The sequence below is a fragment of the Heptranchias perlo genome, chromosome 9 (assembly GCF_035084215.1).
Source record: "Heptranchias perlo isolate sHepPer1 chromosome 9, sHepPer1.hap1, whole genome shotgun sequence".
NCBI lineage: Eukaryota > Metazoa > Chordata > Chondrichthyes > Hexanchiformes > Hexanchidae > Heptranchias > Heptranchias perlo.
The window spans coordinates 63,126,289-63,152,438 of NC_090333.1; the positions used below are offsets into that span (position 1 = coordinate 63,126,289).

Genomic DNA, 26,150 nt, shown 5'->3' on the forward strand with positions numbered 1-26,150 from the left:
GAGTGTATTTTACTTCTCCAACTATCCTCGGGAATTTGTAGCGTGCTGAAGGATCCAATGGAAAACCCTCTTCACTTTATTTCAGCTTGCTCACGTGTGCTAGCATGATCTTCCTCGACTTCAGAAGGCGACAAAATAACAGTTCATTGGACTGTGACAGGCTTTGACTGCCAAGCAAATCTGTTAAACCGATCATAAGCTTACAATAGCTATGAGACTCGAGAATTTACAGTAGTTATTAAGCTCTTGAGTGAGTAGAAAATAATAGTTGTAATTGTTATGATAAACTATAATGTACATAATAGTCTTCTGTGGTTGGTTTTATCCCCTTGCTGTGCACAGATGTGCTCTGGCCTATCTCCAAAGGCTTCAGTTGGCCTCTCCGGTTTGAATCAGACAGGCTTTTCAAAAAATGGCCCTGAACCAAGCAAATTTAAATGTTAACTGTTATATTAAAAAGATCTGTCAGGAACATATATTTTTAAACCAATCCCATAAGATGTTAGTATTTCAATTGACACCTCACTGTGACCATTGGCTCAGACCAATGACTGAATCAATAATGATTGTATCCAAGTAGTGCATCAACGTTAATGCATATTTGCATGGTCATAATTGCCAGAAAACTAGAGTAAGTTTTAAGTAACTTATTCTGTGCCTGTGTGTACCTATAAATATGACTTTTGGCCAAGCTTTTTAATTGAATCATTTTCAACCATTTTATATTTGTGCTTTTTTAAGTTGGTGTTCCACGCTGGCTCAGAGATAAAGTCATCACCTCTGAGCCATACAGACCAGGAAGGTCTCCAGTTTGATCACCAATCTGTGCTAAAATTGCTAATCTCATTTGGGGCAGTAGTATTAGCGCTAGGGATGCCCTCAATGTTGCTCAGTTAGAGAGAGGAAAATCAGTCATTGTTCGAACTCCTGTTCACTATTTGGTAACTGTCCTCTTCCTGTGTGTGGATGCAGCAGGAGGATCGGATTGGGCTCTGATGTGAGCTCCACCCATCAGCCTGCCGGCATTCTGTCAAGGCTCACACAAATAATAACTGCTTAACTGAGTTTGTGGTGGACAAATGCGACTCGTGGAACTACACCCCATTAAGGGAATGAACGACTTGATGTGGGGCGGGGGGGGGGGGGGGGAAAAGTTTGAGGGAGGAATAACCAAAAAAAGTGACTTCATTTACTGTGTTGACTTGGCAGAATATAACCCAGCACCCATTAATATGGAGCTCTACTCGCAGTTCTTCAACACAACCCTGTTGAATGAATAGCATTAGAAAAACTAATGGAGTGACTTGGTTAGGAGCAAAAATGTACTTAAATAATATTCTGACACTTAACCCTGTAAATTTTGTTTAATTTCAGGGAGAGCCGATCACATTTTGTGAGGAGAGTTATGTTGCCCATCGTTCCAGCACTGTAAAACACTTCCTTCAAAATGCAGTACAGCTCCAGTTGTTCAAACAGGTAAAAAAGGAACTCTTATGGATATATATTTTTTGAAAAGAACTTATATCTGAAAAAATAATTTTGTACTACATAATACATATTTGTCTACAATTTAGGATAGAGAGGCAGTGGAGAAAGTGCAAAAACAATTTACAAAGATAATACCAGAACTGAGAGGTTATAATTACCTGGAAAGACTGAATAGATTGGGGCTCTTTTCTCTGGAAAAGAGAAGGCTGAGCGGTGACTTTATAGAGGTCTTTACAATTATAAAGGGGTTTAATAGGGTAGACGTAGAGAAAATGTTTCTACTTGTGGGGGAGACCAGAACTCGGGGCCATATATGTAAAGACAGTCACTAATAAATCCAATAAGGAATTCAGGAGAAACTTCTTTACCCAGCGATTGGTTAGAATGTGGAACATGAGGGAGAAAGGAATGGAAGGTTATGCTGATCGGGTGGGAGGAGGCTCGTATGGAGAGAAACACTGGCATAGACCAGTTGGGCCGAATTCCCTGTTTCTATGCTTAATTTCTAATAATTTTTAGTGTATATCATGGCATTTGTACGGAAATTATGTAAAACTTCCATGGCATAGCTCAAAGTGTGTCAAACAATATGGCGTTTTGTAACCATGTAAGGATAACATCAAGACTGCTGATTTACAGTGACTGAGTAAGTCAAATTCTATTTTTATTAACTGGTATCCTGGGAATTTTACTGGTCTTTTGTGGATTGAATTTTATGAATCTGTAAATCATGCTGTGAAAATCTATAAATGAGAAGCCTTTATATTTTACATATATTTCTTTACCTATGAAATTACTTTTTAATCCCTTACGAGTTTTACAGCTGAGAACGCACAGCAATATTCCATATGAGATGTATCAGTTGGATGTAGATAGTGTTGAATATCAGATATAGGGTTGGGGTGTGGGGTTTAGCTGTACTGGGGAATGGTCCTATGCTTTGCTCTCAGTGGAAGATGATCCTGGGTTTTGGCAGAACTGGGGGTCCTGGAGTTAGACATCACTGTGATAAGGCTGATGGGGGTTGGAGGGGGGGGGGGCGGTGGAATCCTTTGGTCTGACATCACTGGAGGGGCAGACTGGGATTTGGCAGAACTGGGGGCTAGAATGTGAGGTTTGGCTCACTGTTACATATCTGGGGCTCAATTTTAAAATGAAAGTCCGTGTGTGTTGGGGGCAAAGAAAATCAGAGAAATCCAGAGCGGGCAGGATTCCCAGCTTCAACCCACTGATGAACGCGCACGACCCCGGAAGTCCCGCCAGCAGTTAAAGCCGGCAGGACGATATTTAAATCAGCAAATGTACCTCATTGAGGTACTTAAGGTAGTTTATTTTTGGCATATTGAATAGTTTGAAAGATTTTGACCTTTACCTGGGCGGCTTTCCCACGGCTTTCGATTCACACCTGGTTTCACCAGGCATGAAGGGCGGATCAGTCAAAAATAAACTAAATAAATTAAATGAAATTGCATTTCCTATTGTAAAAAAAATAAATAAACATACCTTACAAGCGATGTCACCTGCACTCCCCTGCTCCAATGTCCGATGTCTCCCCCCGCCTCCAATGTCTTCTGTACACCCCCCTTCCGATGTCTTCTGCACACCCCCACCCCCCCCCCGCCGATGTCCGATGTCTTCTGCATACTTCCCCCCCCCCCCACCCCCCTTCCGATATCCAATGTCTTCTCCCCACCCCCTTCTCTGATCTTTATCCTCCCTCCCACTCTCGCAACAGCGAGGGGGTCTCTCTCTTTCTCCCCCGACCCCCCCCCCCCCCCTACAAGATGTGCAGCTCCTGTCGGTAGCCAGCCTGTCAATTGCAAAACTCGGAAGAGGCTTTAATTGGCCTCATTAGGATTGCAATCGCAATCGCCGACTTCCCTTCCAGGTTTGACGCCTGCAAATCACCCTCCCCCTCCCCCCCCCCCGAGGCTAACATCCCGCCGCCCTTTTAAAATGAAGCCCCTGGTGTCTTGTCAACATTGAGAGGAGCGGGGGGGCACTTGGTGGGTGGAAGGACCATTACCTGTCTGGCAACATTGGTTTGTAACTTTCTAAAAAATCTCTGCAAACATTAAATTTGGTGTTTTGTGATTGCTTCCTCAAATTGTGTTTCTCTGCCTGCTTCGCTCTGTGATTTTTATCTCACTCACTCTCGAATATGCTTTCTGACTATAGAGAATTCAAGTGCCAACTAAAACTACAGCAGGTATATAAGTCTGTCAATTTACATCTCTCATAGGCCATTCAGCCCCTCGAGCCTGTTCTGCCATTCAGTTCGATCGTGGCTGATCTGTACCTTAACTCCATCTTACTATCTTAGTTCCTTAACTCTTAATACCCTTGCCTATCAAAAACCTATCAATCTCAGTTTTTAAATTTTTAATTGACCCCCAGTCTCAACTACTTTTTGGGGGCGAGTTCCAAGTTTCCACCACCGTTTTTGTGAAGAAGTGCACACTGAGGTCACTCTTATCGGCACAGCTCTAATTTTAAGGTTATGCCCCCTTGTTCTGGACTCCGCCACCAGAGGAAATAATTTCTCTCTACCTACCCTATCAAATCCTTTAATCATCTTAAACACTTCAATTAGATCACCCCTTAATTTTCCATACTCAAGGGAATACAAGCCTAGTCTTTGCAACCTATCCTCATTATTTAATCCTTTTAGCTCCGATATCATTCTGGTGAATCTGCGCTGCACCCCCTCTAAGGCCACCATATCCTTCCTGAGATGCGATGCCCATTACTGAACGCATTACTCCAGATGGGGTCTGACCAGAACTTGATATAACTGTATCATAACTTCCACCCCTTGAGATAAAGGCAAGCATTCCTTTTAAATTATTTTTTGTACCCACCCTCTGGCTTTTAGTGATTTTTGTACGTGGACCCTTAAATCTTTCTGCTCCTCCACAGTTGCTACCTTCTCTCCATTTAGAATATATGCTGATTTATCTTTCTTGGGTCCAGAGAGGATGACCTCACACTTCCCCACATTGAACTCCATCTGCCACAGTTTTGCTCACTCACTTAATCTGTCAATGTCCTTTTGCAACTTTCTGCTCCAATCTACACTATTTACTGTGCCACCTAACTTAGTGTTGTCAGCAAACTTGGATATACAGCTCTCTATTCCTTCATCTAAGTCACTTGTAAATATTGTGAAAAGCTGAGGCCCCAGTACAGATTCCTGGGGGCACCACTAGTCATGTCCTGCCAATTTTGAGTACATACTCTCGCACACGTACATACTGTTTTTCAAAAAAAAAACTCCATATAAGTCTTACCTTAACAAAGCTTTCAAAATTAAATTTTGTCCTCTGGATTTCATTCAAGTAATTTTGAAAAACAATCAATGATTTTTGTCCACACTGGGAGAGAATCATTCCATCATTTGGCTCTCCTGTGCATCCTGAGAATTGCGCACGCTCAGACTGCAGGATCTGTCTTTAGTTACTGGAGTCACCACTCTGGGCAAAAATAAACGAGGAGACATAGAGGCTTTCAAATAAAAACTTACACAAAGGCATTCATATTGTTGGTGACAAATTTCCTGCTTGTTGTCTCTAAAATATTTGGCAATCATTCTCTGCGTCAACAATGTCTCTCCAGCACATACAGGTCCTGTGATCTTGACCCATTTTCAAAAACATTTGCCCTTTTCCATTTGTATTGGTGGGTAGCTCAAATGTTTGGGCAGCATTTAAAGATCCTTATTGAGTGGCTGGCAGTTTTTCAGCAGTGGTAATAGGATTGTATTCTCAGAAATTGCACTTCAAATCTGAGTTTTTGCAAATTTGCTAACTGATTCTAAGTTGCAATGAACAATGGGTATTTAATTCATTCCTGACAGGAAAATATGCACCATTTTGTACAATGTTTTTTTGGACTGTGATAGTTTGTACAGTCTTGTTGCAGACTGATGTAGCTTCAGTAGTATGAGGAGAATGATAATTAATCAAGTGCTAGCTTATGACAGAGAAGAATTTCTTGAGTTCTCACTATGTTAGCAACCTGCACTTCAAAGACATTTCTGCTCTGTAGTAGCTGAATTGCCTTTATCTCATTCGACTTAACGTGAAATCCACGAAAATTGGATTGATCTGACCACGAAACAAGTCCTTGGTTCTTGGAAAAGAGCCCATTAAGAATAAATAAGAATTTGTCCAAGAAAGACATGGAATATCTGCCTGGTTTCTATCATTTGTATCCCATGTGCTGCTGCCATTGTTTAATTTACAGGAATTTAACTTGTTTCATATCAACAACTGAATTGGCAGCCTTCAGATTACCACTGACTGCATTATTTCTGTAGTCATTCATGGCACTTCAGTGATCATACAGCTTTTATTTGACCCTTCCAGTGTATTTCACAGAGATTGTACCTATATTTGTTTGATTTATTGTACAATCAGTGAAATATCTGACACTAGTTCTATCAATTGGACTAATGTCTGTCATTTAAAACTGAAATAAACTTTGTCGCCAAAACCTTTTAAAGCTTTGTGTACAGTTTTAATACTGAAAATAAATGTATGAATTGAGGCATTTTTGAGATTTTTGCACAGCAATTTTTAAAAGTTTTATTATGAAGTTAGTTGATTTGAAATTTATGGGAATTATAAATAATTTTTGATTAGACCTGATCATTTGTAGTAACATTTTGTGACTTTTTAGAAAAGCAGAGTTTAACATTTTCAGATTCTCACCTGAGCTTCAGGTGGGTCCAATGTATTACTTGCCTCTGAGAAGATTATGAATTGGATTCTGCATCGTATGACCGTACACTTTGAAGTGCCCTTAACTATTTTCTTTCTTTGTACATTAAATCATTTAAACTTTATGGCTTAAAGGCTGCTAGGTTTGGAGGTGTACTCCAGAGATCTATAATTATATTGCGACATGTCAGTTTCTATTACTGAATATTTGTGGATATTTTTACTGCAACCCGTGCCAGAGAAGTATGTCGTTGAAAAGTTGCAGTGGAAGTTTAATATTTCGAGAGTTAAAATTTAATCAGTCAGAAGCAGTGTTTTCATGTTGAATGTTTTGTACAGAACATTTGTGTTCTGAAACAGTTCACTTAATCACAACAAATGATGAGAAAAATGTGATGAATGGATTAATAATCTCAATGCCAGTTAGCATCCTCCAGATAGTAAGTGGAATTCAGATTATTAATTAATTTGTTTCTGCCAAATGATTACATTGAAAATAGTAGCAATAGCGATTTTTAAAGTTGTTTCACCTTTTTAATTAATTTATAATGATTGGAAACCTTGGTCCATGGTTCGAGTATTGAAGACATAACTGCTGCACAAATATTGGTGCCTTGACAGTATTCTGAAGCATGGCCAGCTGGATGTTTCTAAATGCGGTGCGAAAGCACTTCATAAAATTTCTAATAAAAATGAATATTTGCAGAGCGCAATAATGTTGCTATCTTTTTTCTTAATCATTGACACATGCACACTCTTTGTTTCTGTGATGTTGGCTACCACTGTGTCTGCTTTTGTACAAATGTTTTCATGAATTGGTGTTTTAATATCTAAATGCCGAGGTATCTAATTTAAAGCTGAATAGTAAAAGATGTAAGAATTTTGAAGTTGATCTGCCAAAAAATTGCAATTGAAAGAAATCCCAAGCGATTCATGTTTTTCCTTTCAATTAGTCAGTTGGACCAGCGTTTCTTTTTTTAAAAAAACATATTGAGGCGCTGTAAGGAGGCCATAGCTACAGAGGTATTCTGTTAATAGAAGTTGGCTTTTAAGATTTGACCTAATAACCAATAAATAGAAATTTCACCATAACTGTAAATCAGTAATATTGGTTCGTCTTTTCTGTGAATATATTTGTCATTTGTAGGAAGTAAAAAAACAGTTTTAACGCTTTGAGTTCAAAGACCAAGCTGCCATGAGGCCACCAACATTAATTTTCAATGAAGTATATGTTGGTTTTCTTCAAGACACTGAGTCATGCCAGCTCACAGTACAGCGAGCTGTGTAGCTGTCTGCTATTTCACCAAAGTGACCATTGTTCCCCTTGTGTGAGCCTGGGCAATGACTGTTGGACTTTTAACTATAGGTGCTACAGCTGCTCAGCCAAATTGTGTCCTCTCCTGATATCCATACACTTGCACTTCCAGCAGGAGGTTAAAATCATTGGCGGCTTCCTCCCCAACCATCAAGGGATACTGCATCTAATTGTGATGCCCCCACTACTACCAGCTGAGATCAGCTAACTGCCCATAGACTGGGAATGATCTTCCTAATCTTAAGCACCACAGGTCACTTCTTTCCACTGAACCTTCAGGACATCCTCGTTTTTATTTTTAATAGTGAAATAAGTTGGAATAACCTAGAACGACTGTCAATATCCTACATTTTGTCAATATTTCCAAACTGAAATATACATTTTTGTCTTTTTGTAAGTTTATTGATGGCAGGTTGGAAAAGTTAAATGCAGGGAAAGGATTTTCTGATATTTTTGAAGAAGAAATAACTGCTGGAGGCTACAGTGGAGGTAAGGCAACAACTTGTATCAAAAAGTATTTATTTTTTTGCTAATCTGCTCACCCTTTTAGATGTTGTAGTTGTCACCCTTCAGATAGTTATCTTCCACATATCATAAGTCTACCCTCCTCCCCTTGGACATTAGACCAGGATAATGCCTGGGCTGCGTGTTAATCATGTTTCACCTACTTTAGAATTACATAGAGTGTACAGCACAAAAACAGGCCATTCAGCCCAACTGGTCCAGGCCAGTGTTTATGCTCCACATGAGCCTCCTCCCACTGTACATCTTCTAATCCTATCAGCATATCCTTCTATTCCTTTCTCCCTCATTAACTTATCTAGCTTCCACTTCAGTAGAAAGAAGTATGTTCTGGGAAAAAGAACAGTGAAATTAAAGCATATCGTACATATGAAAATTTGGAACAGGAATAAGCCATTCAGTCCCTCGAACCTGCTCTGCCACCCAACCAGACCACGGCCGATCTGCACATACCAGATCATGATTGTTGATTTTTTTTGCTTTTTGTATTGTTATTACTGGAATAGTAGCTGCTTTCAAAATAGCAAAACTGAAAATGTTGCACATAAGGGTTCCAATCTTGAATTCTTTGCTCACTAGTTTTCATCTGATTCAAAAACTGGCAATTTTTTTTTGTGTGTGTGTGTGATGGAGGATAAGTGAGGAGTGAGTTATGTTGTAATAGCTGTATGTAAAATCTGTGTGATAGAGGGAAGACATTTTAGTCTCAGCCCAAAAGCAAAATCTCCTTAACGGGCAATTTTTTTTAGTTGTTATGGGGTTGGAGAGGAGAAAGAGAAGGAAAGAGTTCTATTTTTTTTTATTCGTTCATGGGATGTGGGCGTCGCTGGCAAGGCCGGCATTTATTGCCCATCCCTAATTGCCCTTGAGAAGGTGGTGGTGAGCCGCCTTCTTGAACCGCTGCAGTCCGTGTGGTGACGGTTCTCCCACAGTGCTGTTAGGTAGGGAGTTACAGGATTTTGACCCAGCGACGATGAAGGAACGGCGATATATTTCCAAGTCGGGCAGGTGTGTGACTTGGAGGGGAACGTGCAGGTGGTGTTCCCATGTGCCTGCTGCTCTTGTCCTTCTCGGTGGTAGAGGTCGCAGGTTTGGGAGGTGCTGTCGAAGAAGCCTTGGCGAGTTGCTGCAGTGCATCCTGTGGATAGTACACACTGCAGCCGGTGGTGAAGGGAGTGAATGTTTACGGTGGTGGATGGGGTGCCAATCAAGCGGGCTGCTTTATCTTGGATGGTGTCGAGCTTCTTGAGTGTTGTTGGAGCCGCACTCATCCAAGCAAGTGGAGAGTATTCCATCACACTCCTGACTTGTGCCTTGTAGATGGTGGAAAGGCTTTGGGGAGTCAGGAGGTGAGTCACTCGCCGCATAATACCCAGCCTCTGACCTGCTCTCGTAGCTATTTATATGGCTGGTCCAGTTAAGTTTCTGGTCAATGGTGACCCCCAGGATGTTGATGGTGGGGGATTCGGCGATGGAAATGTCGTTGAATGTCAAGGGGAGGTGGTTAGACTCTCTCTTGTTGGAGATGGTCATTGCCTGGCACTTATCTGGCGCGAATGTTACTTGCCACTTATGAGCCCAAGCCTGGATGTTGTCCAGGTCTTGCTGCATGCGGGCTCGGACTGCCTCATTATTTGAGGGGTTGCAAATGGAACTGAACACTGTGCAATCATCAGCGAACATCCCCATTTCTGACCTTCTGATGGAGGGAAGGGCATTGATGAAGCAGCTGAAGATGGTTGGGCCTAGGACACTGCCCTGAGGAACTCCTGCAGCAATGTCCTGGGGCTGAGATGATTGGCCTCCAACAACCACTACCATCTTCCTTTGTGCTCGGTATAACTCCAGCCACTGGAGAGTTTTCCCCCTGATTCCCATTGACTTCAAAGAGTTCTATTGTAAAGTTAAATATATATACAGGGAGAAGGGGTGGGGGGGGGGGGTGGTGTGTGGGCAGAACAGAGAAAGAATTGTTGTCCCAGCCCAAAAAACCCTCTGTAAAGGACAGACACCACTTTGGATAACTTGTCTTGACTGTGGTATGTGGAGAATGACTTGATTTGTAGTATGAGGATTGCTGCAGCTAAGATTGAGTCATGGGCTTCATGCAAAAGTACTGAACTAGAAAATAGTTAATGTTGAAAACAATGAGATTTAATACTTAAAATGGAAAATAAATATCTAATTTCATCTTTAATATATATGCATATTTTCCTTTAAATGCTGTGTGCACAATTTGAAATATATTTACAAGCCCTTTTATATGACTGTGCTTCACCACATGAAAAATTACTAAAGTATTTTCAGTTTTAACAAAAGGAGTAACCGAGGAACCTGGTTCTTTTTATTTATCCACAGGAAATTCAAAGTCCTATCAGCAATGGATGCACACAGTCAAGGTGAGAACAATATACCTGTTGATGCTGTTCATCAAAGCACTTGTGCACTTGTTTCTGCTTTTATTGTTTAGCATTGTCAGCAGTGCTGAATAGCAGTACTAACCCAGAGCTGCAGGTGTTACACACTGAATAATCTTTCCACACCAATCATATTCAAGTGACAATTGGAAGGGGATTTGGCACATTTGATCAGCACATTGTCTTTTTATCTTTGGATGCTGAATTTGAACCAGCCCAGGCTTGACGAGGTGATCTTCTATCCTAGACAAAGCTCCCTTGATGACTCGGTAGGTATACATGCTGCCTGGTGTGCTGCTAAACAATACAGAAAGTTCTAGGTTTGATTACTGGTCTGTCCTGAGATAGCTGATCTCCGCTGGATTAGCATTCGGGATTCTACAATTGACCTAAAGTAGAGAGGGGAATTTTTTTTTCTGATTTTGCACTACTATTGTAAAGTGTGTATGTATGGGAGTCGGGTGAGGATATGATAGGTTTGGCTAAGCTTTGATTCCATTGTCCAGTAAACTGCTAATGTTGACCATCCAAGCTCATATGTGAAGAATATCCACTTGAATAAAGTACCAAAGGTCTGCTGATGCCAATCGAACTGTAGGCCATCAAAAAGAAGAGGGGTGAAAAATGGTGAAGCAAAAGACAAGCCCCGTATAAAATGAGTTTTATCAATTTCAACTCGCCCTCTGTAGGCATGGATTCAGAGCACAAAAGGGTGGCCATAATTCATCACAAATTGGGGGTAAATTTGCAGTCTCACTCAGAGGAGTCATAAGGATTATTGAAATGGAAATTGAAGAAGCAGAAGTTACTGTCCTGAAATTGGGACATGATTTTGCAAATGCCCATCTCTTCACCTTGTGCAGCATGACAAGACATTCTTTACATGAGACTACTGGAGATCATGTCTGTAACTTGAGCAGCACGAATGATTAAAACCCTCACAAATGGTGAGACTTTGCATTTAATTAATTTATCAAAGGTCTTCAATGACATCAGAGGGCAAAGTCTGCTACACGGGGACTGAGTTCAGGATGAAACAGTTTCCTGTGTTGGTAACTCTTTAGACATTATGCAAGCAAGACTCATTACCCTTCTCTTTTCTCCACCCATTCCCCACCTTGGTGAAACAAAAGAGAAAGACTGGGTTTCAAGTGAAGTGATGGTGCTGTCAATAAACCTTTCTTTTCTGAAAGTACGATTAGTGTTTCCATCCATAAGATATTATAATCGCCTTGAGTTTCGAAAGGATACATAAGAATCAGCAAACCTAGTTTTAAATATTGCCTAATGTGAATAATCTTTGAGATAAATTCAGAGCGCCCAAAATTTGCATCCTGTAGACTGAAATCTGAATTTTTAGGCCTGGGTACACGAGTCAGTACACTGCTAGATCTTACCAATGCTCCCCCTTCCTAGTTGAAACTGCTTTGATGCGTGCATGTGATTGAACCTTCATCATTTCTGATTTCCAGCCTATAGTAAAGAAACTTAACTCTTTTCAGACTTATCCTCAGTCATCAGGACCCAAACAGTTATTTAAGACCATATCTCTGTTTTTAAAAAGAGTAACATAGAAAGGACAAGACCATTGGCTTGATAAGGAGGTTCACATAATCTGAAGAACAAGCAGAAATACTTGATAAGGTTCAAGGAAACAAAAAAAAAAGAGAATTGAGATTTCCACAAAGGCAAATGTTGATAGCTGAAGAAATTAGGAAAGACAGACTTGCATTTTTATAGTGACTTTTACTTCCTCAAAATGTCCCAAAGTGCTTCACAGCCAGTTAATTATTTTTGGAAGCGCATTTGCTGTTTTTTTTATATCGGCAAATGCGGCAGCGAATTTGTGCACAGCAAGGACCCTCAAAGAACAGTGAAGTACATGACCTGTTAATCTGCTCTGGTGACATTGATTGAGAGAATGCTGGCATGACATCATAAGAACTTCTTGCTCTTCTTGGAAAAAATGCCATAGGATCTTTTAGATCCATCCAAACAGCTAAATGGGACTTGGATTTAATATCTCATCCAAAAGATGCAATGCAGCGCTCCCTCAATACAGCACTGAAGTGTTAGCCTAGATTATGTACTGAAGTTCTGGATTGAGACAAACCCACAACATTTTTGACTCATACAAAAAAGAGAGAAATAGGCAAAAAGCAGCAAAAGGGACCCTAAAAATAATAACACTGTTAATAATAGAAGGAAGGTCAAGGCACAGATCAAGCAAACGATAAGATAACTGGGAAATCGAAGATGTATTGAATGGATTCTTCATGTAAGTTTTCACAAAGGAATAAAAGCATTCAGCTATAAAATGAAGTTTAATGGCTGCATAAATACCAAATCAAATTTCTGCCAAGTGACCGATGACCGAAATTGTTAATTTAACAAATAGGTGTTTTACTTTTATTATAGTAAACTATTGCTATAGATTGTTTTTGTTTTATTTGGAGGAAAATATGCAGAAAAAAGCAATCACCAATTTTTTTTTTCTTTGCAGAAAGGTGGAGCTCTAATAAATACAGTGATGACGAAAGCAAATCCTGCCATGAAAACAGCATACAAATTTGTAAGTGTCTGAATTGGATCATAAAAGATATTGGATTAAGTGCTGCAGTACAGTAGGTAGACTGTGATGATGTAAATAATCTACTCATTAAGTGGGACAGGTGCATATTTTGGTGACGTAGTTTGAGGTACATCATGCTTAAAAGTAAACTCAGTTCCTTATCTTCAAATGGGGGAGCAACCTATGATTACTTTTGATCAATCATAAATCTCAGTCTAATGTTTCTCAGATGTTGAAATCTCTGGATGTAAAACCTACAACCAAACCTCAACACAGAACTAAGTCCATATATTTGCCTGGAAGCAGACATTTTGTGTACAACATCTCTTTTTTTCCCTCCCCATGCCAAAAATGGGAACAGTGGATTTGTGGACACATGGGGGTAAATTTTAACTTCCAGATCACAGATTGCGACCTTAATGAGACCAAGCAATGGCACTTCTGGGTTTCACACCTGGCAGCCAGCCTGATGACAAGGCTGGCTGGCTGTTGGCCAGGGCAACCGGGGATCGGAGGGAGGGGAGAAGATCAGGGATGGAGGGGAGCTGAGAAGGAGATCGGGGATCGCTGCAGTTTGAGTGAAGAGTCGGAGGTAGGTGGGGTCCACCAAGGTGGGGGGGTGGCCAGTCAGCTGATCGTGGGGGTCCTGCTGGCCAGGTGAGCTTGTTGGGCCTGCATGAAGCACTCCTGCTCCTCCAGGCCCACAAGCAGTGCAATAAAGGCACTCACTTCATGGATCCAGCCCTTCCCACCTGCTTCCATCTGACGTGAATGGGAAGTGATTGGAAACTCAAACAGGTAAGATTAAATTCATTTTATTATTCCAATACACAAAATATAAAGTATCTCAATGAGGTACATTGCCCTTTTAAGTATCGGCCTGCCGGCTTTAAGTGGGGGCAGAACTTCCTGGTGTCTGCTCTCCACGTGCAGACAAACCTGCCTGGGTTAAGCCCAGAAGCAGGCGTGTTGGAGCCAGGATGCAGTCCCGCTCTGAAAACTGAGTATTTTTACTCCCCACCCGCCCCACAACCCACCTGTTCTTGGGGGTTAAAATTTACCCCATGATGTCAAAAGAGGGAATTTTGTGCAAAATGAACTGTTCTAAATATAATCATCCAGAACTTGCTGGAAAAAATAACAGCGTGTGAACGATGCATGCCGTTATTAATGTGCAAAGCAGCCGGCAAGTTTAGGGGATTAAAAGATTCGCTGTGAGTTGCGAATCTCCAGAACCTGCTTCGCACAAAAAGCATCTCGCCGTTAGCCTCCCTGTTGTCTTTAAGAACTTGCTGGATTTGCACATTAATTGCTCATTGAACTCGCCACAGAAAGATATGTCTGGTAATTAACAGAGTAAGTACCTTTTTGCATAAAAATACATAGTGTTTACAGCCCAGTCGGCACAACTCCTCCATGCCATTGTTTATGCTGCACACGAGCCTCCTTCCACCCCTCTTCTTCAACCCTATCAGCAAAACCTTCTAACCTTTCTCCCTCATGTGCTTATCTATCTTGCCCTTAAATCCATCTATGCTAGTTGCTTCAAATACTCCTTGTGGCAGTGAGTTCCACATTCTAACCATTCTTTGGGTAAAGTTTCTCCTGAATTCCCTATTGGGTTTATTTGACTATCTTATATTTATGGCCCCTAGTTTTGGTCACCACCACAAGTTTAAAGACGTCCATTAGGTCACCCCTCAGCCTTTTTTCTAGAGAAAAGAGCCCCAGCCTGTTCAGCCTTTCCTCATTAAGACATGATAATTGTTAATGACTGCCAATCAAACTCTCCTGGCCCAGAAATTGAAGGAAGTCTCATTCCTTCAGGTGGTAAATTGTTGGAGAAATTTTAACATTTTTTTCTTTCTTTTCCTTTCTGTCTTTTTTTTTCTCTCTCTCTGTTATTCCAATCTTTCTTTCCTTCTCTATTTCTCTTTCTGTACCTGATTTGACTCTAATTCACCTTCCTTCTCCGTCGTTCCTCTGTTTCTTTCTCAATCCTTAAATCTCATTGGTTAAGGAGATACATAGTTGGTCCCTCCATTCACGAAGGTCCCAGATGCTCCGTTGCCCTCACTGCGCCGTTATCAGTTCACGCTTCCAGCAAGTTATGATGCAAAAAATTTTGAGCTGAAGGGTGCACGAAAAAGTCTAACTGATGGTGAACAACATGAGATGCCCCACTCCAGTATGTTCTGGCCCAATACATTGCGAAAGAGGTAACTGAAAGGCATCAACGAGTGCAGGGATATCTCCATTTATAATATTTAGGATCAAGGGCAATTTAAAAGAATATACTTCCTGTAAGATCATTTGTTTTATCAGAAAACTATAATCGGGAATCAGGATACGTTAAACAAATATTTTGTATCTGTCTTCACAGTGGAGGACTCAAAAAGCATACCAAAAATAGTGGGTAACCAAAGGGTAAATGAGAGTGAGGAACTTAAAACAATTAATATCACTAGAGAAAAAGTACTGTAAAACTAATGGGGTTAAAAGCTGACCTGATGGCCTACATCCGAGGGCTCGAAAAGAGGTGGCTGAAGAGATAGTGGATGCGTTGGTTCTGATCTTCCAAAATACTCTAGATTCTGGAACAATCCCAGTGGATTGGCAGGTAGCAAATGCTACCCCGCTATTCAAGAAGGGAGGGATGGAGAAAACAGGAAATGAGAGACCAGTTAACCTGACATCGGTCATTGGGAAAATGCTGGAATCCATTATTAAGGAAGTGGTAACAGAGCACTTAGAAAATCATAATATGATTAGGCAAAGTCAACATGGTTTTATGAAAGGGAAATTGTGTTTGACAAATTTATTAGAGTTTTTGAGGATGTAACTAGCAGGATAGATGAAGGGGTAACAGTGGATGTAGGCATTCAATAAGGTGCCACATAAAAGGTTGTTACACAAGGTAAGGGCTCATGGGGTTGCGGGTAATATATTAGCATGGATAGAGGATTGGTTAAATTGGACAGAAAACAGAGAGTAAGGATAAACGGGTCATTCTCAGGTTGGCAGGCACCGCAAGGATCGGTGCTTGGGCCTCAGCTATTTACAATCTATACTAATGGCTTAGATGAAGGGGCCGAGTGTAATTTATCCAAGTTTGCTGATGACACAAAGCTAGATGGGAAAGTAAGCTGTGAGGAGGACACAGTGTCTGCAAAGGGATATAGACAGGTTAAGTGAGTGGGCACGAAGGTGGCAGATGGAGTATAATGTGGAGAAATGTGAGGTTATTCACTTTGGTAGGAAGAATAGAAAAACAGAATATTTTTTAAATGGGGAGAAACTATTAAATGTTGGTGTTCAGAGAGACTTGGGTGTCCTGGTACAAGAAACACAAAAAGTTAGCATGCAGGTAAAGCAGGCAATTTTTTTTTTTATTCGTTCATGGGATGTGGGCGTCGCTGGCGAGGCCAACATTTATTGCCCATCCCTAATTGCCCTTGAGAAGGTGGTGGTGAGCCGCCGCCTTGAACCGCTGCAGTCCGTGTGGTGACGGTTCTCCCACAGTGCTGTTAGGAAGGGAGTTCCAGGATTTTGACCCAGCAACGATGAAGGAACGGCGATATATTTCCAAGTCGGGATGGTGTGTGACTTGGAGGGGAACGTAGGAAAGCAAATGGCATGTTGGCCTTTATTACAAGGGGGTTGGAGTACAAGAGTAAGGAAGTCTTACTACAGTTGTACAGGGCTTTGGTGAGACCTCACCTGGAGTACTGCATACAGGTTTGGTCTCCTTATCTAAGGAAGGATATACTTGTCTTGGAGGCGGTGCAACAAAGGTTCACTAGATTGATTCCTATAAGGTGAGGTTGAGTAAAATGGGCCTATTCTCTCTGAAGTTTAGCAGAATGAGAAGTGATCTCATTAAAACATATAAGATTATGAGGGGGCTTGACAGGGTAGATGCTGAGAGATTGTTACCCCTGGCTAAAGAGTCTAGAACTAGGGGGCATAATCGCAGGATACAGGGTCGGCAATTCAAAACTGAGATGGGGAGGAATTTCTTCACGCAGAGGATTGTGAATCTTTGGAATTCTCTACCCCAGAGGGCTGTGGATGCTGAGTCATTGAATATATCGAGATGGCTAGATTTTTGGACTCGAGGGGAATCAAGGGATATGGGGATCCAGTGGGAAAGTGGAGTTGAGGTCGAGGATCAGCCATGATCTGATTGAATGGTGGAGCAGGCTCGAGGGGCGGTATGGCCTACTCCTGCTCCTATTTCTTATGTTTTTGTGTAAAATCACTTCCATTAATGTGCAATACAAACTTGAGGATTGGGACTTTATCTTGGCCTTTTCAATACTTCATCCATTTAATCATCAGCTAAACAATAGTATGTTAGGTTATTGTTTTGCAAATGTTTGTTAGTATGGTATTCGCAGACAACATTCAGCCATCTAATGCGTCTTTCACAAATGACTCTATCAATTTGCTTTTTCACTGTCATCTGACGTCTCATGTTTTCGTAAATTCTGTGTAGAATTCACAAATCAGATTTGACACAATATTTATGTTACAAGCATTTTTTCTAGTTTACATTGGCTATTAAATGACTGGAAATGACAACAATATCTGGTGACACAGCACACTGCCCCAAAGGTTCTGTGCAACTGAGTAATAATATGAAGGTTTACCTGTGAGATTTGTCGGATGACTAGCTCCCTATTTTGGCCAGGTGCTGAGTGAAGACCAGGTACTTCTCCACAGGGAGGCAAAATGTGAATGAAAATCATCCAGGGATGCTCTTGCACATGCTGCTAAATGACATCAGCAGAAACCCCGGAGCGGGTTGCTTCGCCTTCCCCTCATGGACTGGTTCACAGAATGAAGGATGAGTTTAATAGAGTGAAAATCCCTTAGACTAAAAGGAAAGCTTGCTCAAGATTGTTTCCCCCGCAGCCACCCCGGTCTGTCAGATTTCAAGTCATGACTCTTGATGGCACATGGGAACAACACCACCTGCACGTTCCCCTCCAAGTCATACACCATCCCGACTTGGAAATATATCACCGTTCCTTCATCGTCGCTGGGTCAAAATCCTGGAACTCCCTTCCTAACAGCACTGTGGGAGAACCTTCACCACACTGACTGCAGCGGTTCAAGAAGGCAGCTTACCACCACGTTCTCAAGGGCAATTAGGGGTGGGCAATAAATGCTAGCCTTGCCAGTGACGCCTACATCCCATGGACGAATAAAAAATAGTCATCTTTGGACAATGTTGCTGTAGATTTATTGACTATTTACTTCAAAGATATATCCCTTAATAATCAGTATGGACTCTGGTTTAATGCAATACTGTTGATTATAAGTAAGAAAACAATATATTCAGTTGAAGATTGAATAATCAAATTTTTCTTTCAAGAAATGGTAGTACATGCTTGAATGCACATTATAAAGAGATAAAAATCAGAATCGAAAACCTATAAATTGCTTAAAAAAATGAAGCACAAAGTATTTTTCTCCCTTTGCTTTCACCCAAAAGTCATTAAGCTTTCATAGTTGCACTTCAAGGGGAAGAAGTACATCAATGAAGGCAAGCAAGGTAGATAAATAATAGCTGGAAGTTAAAAGTACATATTTGATATTCAGTTATCAATCCAATATTAAAAGTTAGGTTTGATCATTTTAAGAAATGCGTAGATATGGTAACTTCGTAGTAATTTTGTATTTCATATCAGCTGGCTCAGCCAGATTACTTTAAGTTGTTATGAAAGAGGCCATCTTTAATCCAGTGAAAATAACTGGTTTCAATATCTGGTAGCAACTTTAAAGAAAACCTGTTATGACTGTTTAGATTTAATATTGAGAAGTTTGTGTCACATTGAAAAGGAATGCTGTATCAAACCCTTTTTTTTCCCTTCAAGGCGAAGAACCAGGCCAAGATGGGGATCAAAGAAGTGAAGAGCATGTTGAAACAGAAGGTACATAACATATCTGACTTCATTGAAATTGCATTCTTTGAAATATCTAAAACAAGAAAGTTGCAAGAGACATTGTCTGTTAATGATTTGTGAAATTTGCTTAATCCTTTGCTCAATAACATACATTTTTCATAACTGACCCTCAGGCATTCTTGATCTCTTATTGTTTCATGCTGAGGTTGAATGATCCCATTTTTAGCTTGCATATTTCATCACAGAAATATTGATAAGGCATAAGGCTTTAAACTAGCAGGATGGGGGGAGGAATCTGGTAGCAATAACAAAAGCCTGTTCTTTATGTAGCCAAGAAACCGGAGACAAGTCTAAAGGTCAGACCTGGGTAAGGAATAAAGATAACATAAATGGTCAAGCAACAAATACAGTTATAAAACAGAAGTATAAAAGGACTGTTAAAAAATTAAGAGGAACACCTATTAAAGATGAATTAAACTTCCAGTACAGTAATGTACACAGCGTCCAAAATAAAACTGGGAAACTGGAGGCAATAATCCGTTGCGAGGAACCAGATGTGGTCGGAGTAACTGAAACATGGCTACATAAAGAACAGGACTGGCAACTAAATATTGCAGGTTATAACATAGCCAGATAGGATAGGGAAGGAAGAAGGGGGGAATGGAGTAGCTGCACTAATTAGAGATAACATAATGGCAGTAGAAAAAAGGGATATAACTAACAGAAGGATAGAAATAGAATTCATGTGGATTGAAATGAAAGATAAGAACAGATAGATCATGCTAATAGGGGCATATTATAGACCACCTAATAGTGGAAAGTAGGTGGAGGAAGAGATATGTAAGCAAATAAGTGAAATGAGGAAAGGATATAGAATAGTAATCATGGGAGATTTTGACTACCCCCTAATAAACTGACAAGAGATAGGTAAAGGGGTACAGGGAATGGAGATTTTACAGTGTGTGCAGGACTAATTTCTTACCCAGTATGTAAAAAGCCCAACAAGAGAGGAAGCACTGCTGGATCTAGTAATGGGAAATGAACTAGAACAGATAAGAGATGAAAGCGTAGGGGAACATCTAGGCAATAGCGATCACAGCATAATAAGGTTGAAGATAAATATTGAGAAGGACATAAGAAAGACAAAGACCAAAGTAATAAATTGGCAAAAAGCCGATTTTAAGGGGATGAGAAAGGAACTCATAAAATAAATCAAAAAATTTACTGACCAAGAAATAGAACATTTCACTGGGAAACATTTAAAATGTTGATCGTGGAGTTCAGGAGAAATATATCCCACAAAAAGCAAAAACAAACTAGCCAGTAAAGACACATCATGGATGAAGAAAGAAATAAGGGCAAAATTGAAACTAAAGAAAAAGTCATACACTAAGTACATAGACAACAAAGGAGAAGATGACAAAAGGGAATTCGAAAAGGTTAGGAAAGAAGTCAAAAAAACAATTCGGAAGGCAAAGAGAAACTACGAAATTAAATTATCAAGGAATATAAAAAGAGATAGTAAAGTATTCTACAAACACATAACTAACAAAATAAAAATCAGGATAGGGCCACTAAGGGATGCATACAATAAACCCACAGGTAACAACAACGAAATGACAAAAATATTAAATAATTACTTTGCCTCAGTATTTACCAGGGAGACTAATGTGGTGGGCATGACAGAAAAAAAATCAATAAAGATATAAAGACATTTAAGATAGAAAGGGGGGAGATAATTGATACACTAATCAAACTTACAGAGGATAAAACCCCTGGTCCGGATGGATTGCATCCACACATATTAAAAGAAGTTAGGGAAGAGATAGCAGAAGCACCATTGCATATATATAAAAATTCATCAGAAAAGGGAATAGTGTCAGAGGACCGGCAGACAGCTAATGTGATTCCTATATTTAAAAAGGGAGATAGAACAAGTCGAGGGAACTATGGACCAATAAGCTTAATGTCGGTGATTGGAAAGATAATGGACTCCTTACTCAAAGATGTAATTAAAAAATTCTAAAAAATGGAAATATAATAAAGAACAGTCAGCATGTATTTCAAAAGAGAAGATCATGCTTGGCCAACCTTATTGAATTCTTTGAAGAAGTAGCAGAAAGGGTGGACAAGGGAAATGCAGTAGATGTAACATATTTGGATTTTCAAAAGGCCTTTGATAAGTTACCACATCGTGGACTCATGACTAAGGTCAGAGCATGTAGTGTCAGGGGACAAGTAATAGAATAGATAGCAAGCTGGCTACAAAACAGAAAACAGAGAGTAGGGGTTAAAGGTAGTTATTCAGACTGGCAAAGGGTTGGAAATGGTGTTCCACAAGGATCGGCGCTGGGACCACTATTGTTCACTATTTACATAAACGATTTAGACTCGGGAATCGGAAGTACAATTTCAAAATTTGCAGACGACACCAAATTGGGGGTTATAGTTAATAATGAGGAGGACTGTGTCAAAACACAGGAAGATATTAATAAACTTGCAGAATGGGCGTGTAATTGACAAATGAATTTCCGTGCAGGTAAGTGTGAGGTGATACATTTTGGTAGGTGGAATAAGGGGACCACATTCTCCTTGAAATATAAGAGTCCAAGTCGGGTAGATGAGCAGAGGGATCTGGGGGTACAGATATACAAATCACTAAAAGTAGCGACACAGGTTAATAAGGCCATTAAAAAAGCAAAAAAAAAACACTGGTTCATTTCTAGAGGGATAGAATTTAAAAGTAGAAAAGTTATGTTAAACTTGTATAGAACCTTGGTTAGACCGTACTTTGTGTACTGTTCTGATCTCCATATTATAAAAAAGATATAGAGGCATTGGAGAAGGTGCAAAAAAGATTTACTAGGATGATGCCAGAACAGAGAGGTTATACCTATCTGGAAAGTTTGAACAGGCTGGGGCTCTTTTCTCTAGAAAAGAGAAGGCTGAGGGGTGACCTGATAGAGATCTTCAAGATTATGAAAGGGTTTGATAGGGTAGACATAGAGAAGATGTTTCCACTTACGGGGGAGACCGGAACTAGGGGCCATAGATATAAGATAGTCACTAATAAATCGAAAAGGGAATTCAGGAGAGACTTCTTTACCCAGAGAGTAATTAGAATGTAGAACTCGGTACCACAAGGAGTAGTTGAGGCGACTAGCAGAGATGCATTTTAAAGGGAAGCTAGATAAGTACATGAGGGCGAAAGGAATAGAAGGATATGCTGATCGGGTGAGATGAAGTAGGGAGGGAGGAGGCTCGTGTGGAACACAAACACCATCATGGATCTGTTGGGCCAAATGGCCTGTTTCCATGCTGCACATTCCATGTAATTCTATGTCCCAAATATTGCTTGGAACAAAATGTGTACTTTGATGAAGTTGATTGTTTTGGTATCACAGTTGAAGCCTTAAATGTCAAATTGGTGCTGAAATCTCTGTGAACGTGCATGTAAAATTTGTGTGAGACTAAAAATGTAAAATTATCTTCTGTTAGCAACATAACTTCTTTCCTTCGTAGATTAAATGCAGTATTGATTTTGAGTGCCTAAACCCTTTTCCGAGTTTATATTAAGGAAAAGTGTTTTCTTTGTGGGGGGAGTGCAGAAAATAGTTTTTGGCCAACAAATATTTTCCCTTTCCCAAGTCACAGAGTTAAGTTGAACTGCTACTGGATTTTCATTTTTGTGTAGGAAGGAAATGAAGATGATGACTCACATTGTCGCGAGAGTCTTTCTCCAAACCTGCAAAGACGATCGAACTCTGATCTTTTACAGAACCGGTTACCAGCCACTAAACGTAAACAGGTAAGAACAGGAGTTGGACTGATTCTTCAATGGTATCCATATTATTGGTATTCAAGCCACCGCTGCAGTAATTGCCTATACTTTGTTTTTATTCTATTTACTTTTGAAAGCTGTTGCTAATTATTTTTTATGGACTTAGTTATCGTTAATGTTGCAGTGTTGGCGGTGCCTTCCATTTCACATAGTTTATCCGGCAAATAAACATGTGACACTCTAATAAATAATGAGGAATATTTGAATTTACAGCATCAGGTGAGGTGAAGCACAAACAATATGTTAAACTGAAATGAGCAATTGAGACGATAGGAAAGTAGATATCAAGTCAACGCTCCGTTTGAAGCTGACTTTATAGTGGCACTGTTTTAATTTGGATTCTGGAAGAGGACTGGCTTGTCGTGTTTAGTCTGCTACGCCTTTTTTCCTCATCCTGGCAATGGACAGGTAAATCCAGTTTTTCATTGCTCTGAGTCTGTCACCAGGATAAGGGAGCTGCATTCAGTCGCGTAAACGCAGGGGTGTGCTCATGGACACTGGTCTCCCAGAATCTCAATTTAATGGTGCCAATATAAAAGCAGCTTTAAAATATTTAACATAATAAAACCTATTTGCATACACTGAAATCTATCATTGGACCACAATGTGCTGATGCAAAAAATATTTTTGAACAGTTGCTTTTTTAGTTGCATCTGACTAAGTCGTACCACTCTCTCCTCTGAGTTGGAAGGTCATGGGTCAAGCCCAACTCCAGGATTTATACACATAATCTGGTCTGATATGACAGTACAGTACTGAAAGATTGCAGAATTGCTGGAGGTACTGTCGTTCAGGTGAAATGTAAAACTGAGGCCCTGGCTAGCTGTTCAGGTGAACGTAAAAGATCTTGTGGCACTTGTTGGAAAAAGAGCAAGGAGTTCTGGTGTTGTGGTCAACAATCATCCCTCAACCAACATCACCAAAACCGATTAACTGGTCATTTATTCCATTGTTTGTGGGATCTTGCTGCATGCAAAATTGACTCCTTGTTTGTCCACAAAACAACAGTGATTACATTTTTTTAAAAATGTAATTATATAGCTGTAAAGCACTTCGGGATGTCCTGAGTTCATCCTCTCTTAAGCTCATTCTTCCTCTTCTTAATGCGCCCCCACCCCCCCAATTTCCTTAAGGTAGTGTGCTTTGATGACATTGTCACATTTCTATGCTAAACGTAAACAAATAGGAAGTTTCCTGTTGAGAAGGGGCTATTGCTTCATTTTGCTCCTGCTGACCCCTCAACATTGCATTCAAGTGTTGTAAAATCAGCAAATTTATAATTATTGGTCAGGAATCGCTGTTCAAATTTGTGGCATTTTGAAATTCCAGCAAGTTAGAATACTTATAAATACTTATAAAGAGCCATCGTTGCCACCTATTTCATAGACAGCTTACAGAGTCCATGCAATCATAGGTGATAAGTTTGCATATGTGTGGGAGGTGGGCAGACTCTACACTTCAGAGAATCATCTGTGATTGCCAGAAAATATTACTGGGCCGATGTAAACAGATGGGAAGCAGCTCTGTTTACAAACATTAAAAGAAGACCTTCATCTTTAAAATTTCAAGTTCACTTCCAAATATATTTCCCTGCCAACTGCTTTGAGCAATGTTGCTGTTTTATGGAAATCTACCTTGTTGCATGGCGATTTCAACCCTCAGGTGAAGATCATCAATTTTTATTTGTGCAATGGCTTTGGGAAAGATTATGTAATTATATTTTACTTGTGCATTGTGACTGTGCTGTTAAACCTTTTGCAGAACCCTGATTCACAAAACAAACCACAAAATAACCACAGGGCTTCATAATACAACGATCGAGCATTAAATGGTTGCTGTGAGGTCATCCTTCCCAAAATTAATTCCATGAAGAAGTACCAACGGCAGCCGCCCAAAAGAAGTAACCAAATGATTTCATCCATTATACAACAGCACGTGTATTGAAATATTTAGCAGAAGTTTCTTTCTGGTGGTAATCTATTGTGTTAAAATATTGAATGCCTTTGAGGTCTCTTTTGGTATAAAATTAAACTAATTTGAATTACAATTCTTCCCCATGATTTTATATACATGGATATTTACAGCACTGCTTTTGAGAGGTGCAGCTTTCAATGAAAAGTCATTTAGGTTCACTAAAATAGGCTAACTGTAACAGAGGAGCAAAGTGGCAGTTTTTTTTAAGAAGTGGTGCAAACAATTCAGACAGGAGCACTTAAAGCCAGCTTCTTGTATAAAGTGAATAAAAGGTCTTGATACATATAGCCAGCACTGATTTGTTGAAGGCAAATCGTGTTTGACTAACTTGATTGAGTTCTTTGATGAAGTAATGGAGAGGGTTGATGTGTATTTGGCTTTCAAAAGGTGTTTGATGAAGTACCACATGATAGACTTGTTAGCAAAATTGAAGCTCATGGGATTAAAGGGGCAGTGGCAACGTGGGTACGAAATTGGCTAAGAGACAGAAAGCAGAGAGTTGTAGCGAACGGTTGTTTTTTAGACTGGTGAGAAGTATACAGTGGTGTCCCCCAGGGGTTGGGTATTAGGACCTCTACTCTTTTTGCTATCCATTAATGACCTGGATTTGTGTATACAGGGCATAATTTCAAAGCTTGCAAATGACACGAAACTCAGAAATGTAAACAGTGAGGCGGACAGTAACAGACTTCAGGAGGACATAGACAGACTGGTGAAATGGGCAGATACATGGCAGATGCAATTTAATGCAGAGAAGTGTGAAGTTATGCATGTTGGTAGGAAGAATGAGGAGAGGCAATATGAGCTAAATGGTACAATTTTAAAGGGGGTACAGGAACAGAGAGACCTGGAGGTGTATGTACACAAATCTTTGAAGGTGGCAGGACAAGTTGAGAAGGCTGTTTTTTTTAAAAAAGAAAAAGCCTACTGTATCCTTGATTTTATAAACACAGGCAGAGTGTACAAAAGCAAGGAAGTTATGCTAAACCTTTGTAAATCACTGGTTAGGCCCCAGCTGAAGTATTGTGTCCAATTCTGGGCACCACACTTCAGGAATGATGTCAAGGCTTTAGAGAGGGTGCAGAGATTAGTTACTAGAATGGTACCAGGCATGTGGGACTTCAGTTATGTGGAGGGACCAGAGAAGCTGGGGTTGTTCTCCTTGGAGCAGAGAAGGTTAAGCGGAGATTTAATTGAGATGTTCAAAATCATGAAGGGTTTTGATAGAGTAAATAAGGATAAACTGTTTCCAGTTGCAGAAGGGTTAGTAACCAGAGGATACAGATTAAAGGTCATTGGTAAAAGTGCCAGAGGCAAGATGAGGAGAAATTTTTTTACGAAGCGAGTTGTTATGATCTGGAATGCACTGCCTGAAAGAGTGGTGGAAG

The 26,150-nt window shown here is 40.1% G+C and overlaps 1 protein-coding gene across 4 annotated transcripts in view; it reads left to right on the forward strand.

The window, feature by feature from the left end:
• Nucleotides 1-26,150, forward strand: part of dennd1b (DENN/MADD domain containing 1B) — a 244,552-nt gene that overhangs the window by 189,760 nt on the left and 28,642 nt on the right. For 3 of the 4 annotated variants that reach the window (XM_067990632.1, XM_067990634.1, XM_067990633.1), the window contains 6 exons: nucleotides 1,375-1,476; nucleotides 7,923-8,013; nucleotides 10,405-10,445; nucleotides 12,967-13,035; nucleotides 18,918-18,974; nucleotides 22,642-22,755. In XM_067990632.1, the coding sequence (XP_067846733.1) occupies nucleotides 1,375-1,476; nucleotides 7,923-8,013; nucleotides 10,405-10,445; nucleotides 12,967-13,035; nucleotides 18,918-18,974; nucleotides 22,642-22,755 (474 nt within the window). Of the gene's footprint in view, nucleotides 1-1,374; nucleotides 1,477-7,922; nucleotides 8,014-10,404; nucleotides 10,446-12,966; nucleotides 13,036-18,917; nucleotides 18,975-22,641; nucleotides 22,756-24,549; nucleotides 24,778-26,150 lie in introns of those variants that run through there. The other variant, XM_067990635.1, reaches the window with a different exon arrangement.